Source organism: Myotis brandtii, unplaced genomic scaffold (genome assembly GCF_000412655.1).
Source record: "Myotis brandtii unplaced genomic scaffold, ASM41265v1 scaffold344, whole genome shotgun sequence".
NCBI classification, from domain to species: domain Eukaryota; kingdom Metazoa; phylum Chordata; class Mammalia; order Chiroptera; family Vespertilionidae; genus Myotis; species Myotis brandtii.
The window spans coordinates 7,056,787-7,063,309 of NW_005363247.1; the positions used below are offsets into that span (position 1 = coordinate 7,056,787).

A 6,523-nucleotide genomic window follows, 5' to 3' on the forward strand; every position below is an offset into this window, starting at 1 on the left:
TCCTCTCGCTCGGCCCCTCTGTGCCCCGCAGGTCCATACACATCGTGGCGCTGGGGAACGAGGGGGACTCCTTCCACCAGGACAGCCGGCCGTCCGGGCTCATCCGCACGTACCTGGGGAGGAGCCCGCTGGTCTCGGGGGACGAGAGCAGCTTGTTGCTGAGCGCGACCAGCACCGTGGCGCGCCCCGTGTTCACCGAGTACCAGGCCAGCGCGTTTGGGAACGTCAAGCTGGTGGTCCACGACTGTCCCGTCTGGGTAAGGCGCGGCGCTGCTCTCTGATGAGGCGGACACCGCTTTTCTTTCATTTTTTTCCTCTTCCTCCCCCCTCCCCCACCCCCCCTTTATGTAGGTGAAGTGACCGGATCACCGGCTAGCGTTTTCGAACATTTGAGGGGAAATCTTTGGTTTTTTGTTTCGTCGGGCAGGGAGCAGCCCCAAGCGCACTCTTAGAAGGCGCAAAGCCCAGGGGAAGCGGAGCGCTCACACCTCGCGGCTGTGCCCTGTCCCTTGGTAGACGCTGACAGCTGAGAGTGCCAACCACGAGGGACGGGGTCACCAAGTTTCGCCAGCAGAGAGCAATGTTTTCATGCCTGCCCTGGGAGTGATAGCGTAATATTAGTGTTCTAAAAATAGACCCTCTCTCTGAAGCTCCGCACAGGCACAAATACATTCCACCGGGCAGGTCAGAAACAGGACCTGGAAGGAGAAAGCGACTGAGACTTAATTTTAAAGAACTCATTCATATTGCTATGTACCTTTGACATTTTTTAACTAGTGTTTTTAATTTTAATAATACGGATACTCTTGACATATTAGGCATTTGATTTTAGTGATCCATAAATCAGAAATGATATTACTAATATGCTTGGAATTTTTTAAAAGCTTTAAATTTTGCGATAATTGACAGCAATGGTAATGAAATTGATAAATGCTAATTCGATTCTTGACTGTTTGATAGAGGGAGAAAGGAATCTACTCCCTGACACATATAAATGTTTTCAGTACACAATAACATCATATTTTTTTTCAATGTTTTCGTTTAATCTTATTTGAAAATGCCTGATTCTTTAGTGGTATTAGAGTTACATTGCTACTAAAGATTAGATTTTGTAACAGAACAAAGTTTAGTGTCAGGAACTAATATAACTTTCTAAGGAAATGTATAGAATGTACAAATTTCTATATTGTGGAAAAAGATCACTTGTCCAAATAAATTTGTGATTAAAGGAAGTTTACATTAATAGACTAAAACAAATGAAAAACAGGCCTTTTCAATAATAGTGATGCTATTAAACTCCTAGTTATCAAAGAGATGCTGCTGATCATAAGAAGCATTGATAGAGAATTTATTGTTTGAAGTCCATGCAAGCAAATAAAACACTGCTTTTAACTTTGGTATTTCATTGTGAAAGACTTTACAGTCTAAAAACTCATTGGTTCTACATGAACTTGATCAACCATTGAGGGAAAAGAGGAAATATGTCAGGAATATAAAATAAGCTGAATTAGGATGTTAGGATTACCTTTTACATTTTTTTCTTTGAGCTGTTAACTCTTTCCTGTTTATGTTGTTAATTTAGCAAACAGCAGTACTTGTGATCCAAAGAAATCTTCCAAATAGATTAAAGTAAGCCCCAGTGATTTTTACTGCCATTTACTGATTGTTATGTTTTATCATAAAATCACCTTTTGTTTGGTTAGACTCGGGCCCTATTTAAGGCACTGAATTTGTAACCAGGTATAATTTTCTAGGTTATAATGGTTTGCAGACATAGTAGAATACATTTGTAGAGTTATTCGTTATAAGGTGCTTTTCTTCTCTTGGTGTTAAATAAAAGCACATCAGAGATATTAAAGTTGATTGTATTCATCAGCTGATATTTGACATGTACTGAGTCAGAATATTAAATATAACAGAGCAGATACAGCACAGGTTTTGATATCAAAAGGACCTGATTTCAGATCCTCACATTGCTGCTTAGTGGTTGTATTCCTTGCTAAGTCACTTTTCCTCTTTGCGCCTTACTTTCCCTATGTATAAAGTAAATATAATAATCCCTGCCCCCTAGAGCTGTGCTGGAGAGTAATGAGATAGTTCAGGTAAAGATCTTCGTATAGAAACTGGCATGTAGCAGGTACTCAATAAGTGCAAGCTACTATAATAATAGAGTATTTATTACAACTTTAGTGTAGCCATGTATCACTTATGCTAAGCCAAAGTAGTTTTCCCATACATCATTCAAGATTTAAACAAATACAGTACATCCATGCAGAAATGCTAGTACTTAGTATTGCATTTGCAGCCCCACAATCAAGTAGAATAAAATTGTTGTTTTGCTGTAAAAATTCAGATTAGTTTTAGTTTTAAAAAGATGAGTTTGATTCTCCAAATGTGACTCCAAGCCTTGTGTTACATAACCTCCTAGAGGAAATCCTGGAACTGATTTACAAGGGGCGGGAAAATTTTATTTCCTTCATATGTCTAGTCTAACCAGTGGCGCATTTTTCTCTTTGAGAAGAAATGTGGTGTTTTCTTGGAGGGAGAATGAGATAGCTGTGCTTCTCTTTTCTAGTTTTCTTCTCTAGATCTGTAGCCTTACTCTGGATCCTTGCCATATAAACTTGGTATTTTAGAAATAAATGTGCTTCAGATTTCGTTTTATGTAGCTCATTATTTAGTAGCTCTCCCTCAAACCCACCCTTTTTTGTTGCAGTTATTTTATTTCTAGATCTTTTCCTGTTTACCAAAAGTAATTCCACAAGAAGCAGTGAAGTAATGCATGCAGTTTTCTTGTGCAAGGTTTGAAACTCTGAATTGTATTAAAAATAAATTGATTTATGTCTTGATATTCCCAGTACCATAGTGTTAATGATGCCAAAGCCCATTTTCTCATGACGTTTTCCCTTAAATATTTCTCTCCCTACCCACCCCCCAACCCCCTTACATCTCTCCAGTAACTGGAATTTTGAACTATTTGGAATGCAAAGAGCAAGTTACTTTTGTTTTGTTCTCCTAGAATTAAATGGCTGCTTACTATTGATTCCACTTATGTTTAGTTTTTGTTTACCTCTTCTGACGTCCTTTTTCATTGTTATACTTACATCCCCTCTAATACTTATATACTTTGAGTTTGAATACTATAACAGATACAATTGGAACTGAATGGGTTTTGTGGTTTGGGATTTGGAAATTAGCCAGAGCTCTGCTGGAAGCTTTCACATTTTCTTGATCTGTGTCCCACTTCACTTCTCCCCCATCTTACACCCTGTCCTAAGTGCAAGACTTTGCACTTCATATTCCTATATTTTGCCTTTGGGTTTTTTGTTTTAATCTTCCTTTAAAAATGTGGTATTCATCCTACTTTCAGCAGGGTAGGCATACCTAAAAAGTCTGTAATTCTTGTTATTCTGAGTGTACTTGTAGGAAATGGGTGGGTTGGGAAGGTGAGGGAATCGACACAGGTTTTGCTGGGGCTGTGGAGATACTGGTGAGAAGAAGCCGTCTGCCCAAGGGCACTGCTGGGTAACACTTCTCTAGAATTTTCCATCATAGGGTAAGAGCCCCGATACACAGACACAGATCTTGATTGATTGATTCAAACACTATTAACCTTGTTTTAGACTCCTATGTCAAAATGAACACTTCCATAATCCAACAGTTTTTGGACCTGTTAGCCACATCTACCTGGTCTATTTTATTTCTTTCTGTGTGTGTGTGTGTGTGTGTGCGCGCGCGCAAGTGCGTTCCAGTAAATCTTTATTCACACAAAAATAGGCGTCGGGCCATATTTGCCTGCATCACTGTCTATTTTCTTAATCCAGCTTTATTACTTCCATGAAATACGTAGAAAAGGCCACATTGACAGGACAAATAATGATGAATAGTTAACTAGAATTTGAGATGAAATTATTTATGCATATTTAGCAGTGGTATTAAGACACAGAAAGAAATTTTCTTTGTACTATATACACCAAAAACTTTGAAAAATTATTTTTAAAATATTAAAGCACTGAATTTTAAGGGCTAGGGTCCATAATGAATTATTCTTGGCCCCAGTTCTAAATGTAAATATTAGAAATCTCATGCAAAAGTAAATATTTCAAACCTAGAAAGACTTATCCTGAATTATTTTTTTAATATATTTTATTGATTTTTTTACAGAGGAAGGGAGAGAAGATATTTTCTTTCTACTATGCACACAAAAACTTTGAAAAAATTTTTTAAAAAATATTAAAGCACTGAATTTTAAGGACTAGGGTCCATAAAGAATTATTCTTGGCCCCAGTTCTAAAAGTAAATATTAGAACTCTCATGCAAAAGTAAATATTTCAAAACTAGAAAGACTTATCCTGAATTTTTTTTAATCCTCACTCGAGGATATGTTTTCATTGATTTTTAGAAAGAGAGGAAGAGGGGAGAGAGAGAGACATTGATGTGAGAGAGAAACATCCATTGATTGCCTCCAGTACATGCCCTGACTGGGGATCAAACCTGCAACCTTTTGGAGCGTGGGACAATACTCCAACCAACCAAACTACCCCACTAGGGCCTAAGTTTTTAATTTATATGAGCAAAATACATGAACTGCAAGTATAGTTCTTACCATGTTAGCATCTTATAATACACAGTATCTTTTTATGGAGACATCCTTCCCACCATGCACGTGCATGTACACACTGTATGCATGCGGTGCTGTCCAAAGTATACATGAAAGTACATATGAATTTTGAAAATATGAATAAAATACATGGAGCTCCACAGAATTTACAGTGCATTACAATTCAAAACACTGAGTAATTCCGCAGTGTCTAACTGGGTCACGGAAAATCCTTTGAAGCTCCCTTACTCATGCTGATGCTTTGCATCTAATGTATAGCGTTATGTCTTTAAAATTATTAGGTGGTGAGAATAAGGCCTCATTTTAAAACAAAGTGCTTATTTTTAAACACAAATATTGAAAGAGGTTGTTTATTTCATTAGATTCTCAGGAATTCTCTAGATTGTCTACCACTACTTAGTTGTCTAGGCTAAATGAGTAAATAAAAAGCTGGTAGACTTCAAACATTTCAAAAATTATGTAGTTACTTTTGCAAAATAAAATTTTTAATGAATTCCAAAAGTTAAAATATAACAAAAAAATTTAAACTACTGTTACATGATTGATTTGAAGACAGACTAAAGATTCCTCTTTGCATTTTGGTTTAGGACATTTTTGACAGTGACTGGTACAGTTCTCGAAATCTGATTGGGGGTGCCGACATCATTGTGATCAAATACAACGTAAATGACAAGTTTTCATTCCATGAAGTGAAGGATAATTATATTCCGGTGATAAAAAGAGCATTAAATTCAGTTCCAGTAATCATCGCTGCTGTTGGTACCAGACAAAATGGTAAGTATTACATTTTCTCTTTTATAATGAGAGTACCATATTAATTTTAAATAGAGCTAAGTTTATTAATGATTAATAAAATTTTTATTTAAAAAAGCCTACATGATTGTGGGTTCAGATGCCAGCTATTATCTCTTCACCAGTGGATATGATCATGAGATATCAAAGGAAAGTATTGAAAACTGTTGTGATTACCATGCGTCAAATATCTCAGGGCCAACTCAAAAATCACTTTGATTTGGTGATATCTTATATTTCTTAGTAGTGCTAGTATTTTCTCAGTAAAACAGTCTTCAAATTTTTAGTTTTATTCATTTATTCATTTTTATTGAGATATAGCAGAGCGAAGGACATGAAGTTCACTAATCTTTGAGTACAGCATTTTTACATACGTATACATGCATGCAGCCATCACACTGATGGAGATACAGAACATCTGCAGCACGTAGGAAGGCTCTCTCTCCTCTTCCCAGTTATAATAACACCCCTCCCCAGAGGTAACCGCTATTCTGACTTCTAAAAACATAGGTTAGTTTTACCTATTCTTGAACTTCATACAAATGTAATGACTGGTGTCTGACTAATTTCAGTTAGCATAATACTTCTGAGATTCATCTATGTTGTGCTTATCTGTAATTTGTTCTTTTTATTGCTGCATATTCCATTGTGTGAATATGCTGTAATTTATTTATCCATGCTCCTTTTGATGATGCTTAGGTTTCTACAAGTGGGGCTATTGAGTCATAGGGTAGGTACATGGTTAACATTAGTAGATACAAATAAAGTAGGTTTGACCCTTCCTTGACCCCACATCGCCCTCTATTTCTCTATTTTTCTGCTTACTGCTGGCCACGATTCTTGAAAATATCTTCCCATTCATTCTTCAGTGCGCTACAGTCTAATTTTGCCATTTACAATTACATTGAGTTTGTTCTCACTCAGGGTTGCCAGGTTATGTGCTTATTGCCACATGTAATACATTTCAATAATAATTCCCTCTTTGAAATTATTCAAACACACCTCTTCCTTTTGTTAATAAAGTTATTTGTACTTTAGTAATTATTCTAGTTATATCTTTTTTACTGCCTCTCCCCCCCGCCCCCCCCCCCCCCCCCCCCCCACACACAC

The 6,523-nt window shown here is 37.0% G+C and overlaps 1 protein-coding gene across 1 annotated transcript in view; it reads left to right on the forward strand.

Moving 5' to 3' along the window:
- Positions 1 to 6,523, forward strand: part of RHOBTB3 (Rho-related BTB domain containing 3) — a 54,713-nt gene that overhangs the window by 975 nt on the left and 47,215 nt on the right. Inside the window, exons 2-3 of the mRNA XM_014543937.1 lie at positions 4 to 257; positions 5,209 to 5,395. Coding sequence (XP_014399423.1) covers positions 4 to 257; positions 5,209 to 5,395 — 441 coding nt within the window. The remainder of the gene's footprint in view (positions 1 to 3; positions 258 to 5,208; positions 5,396 to 6,523) is intronic.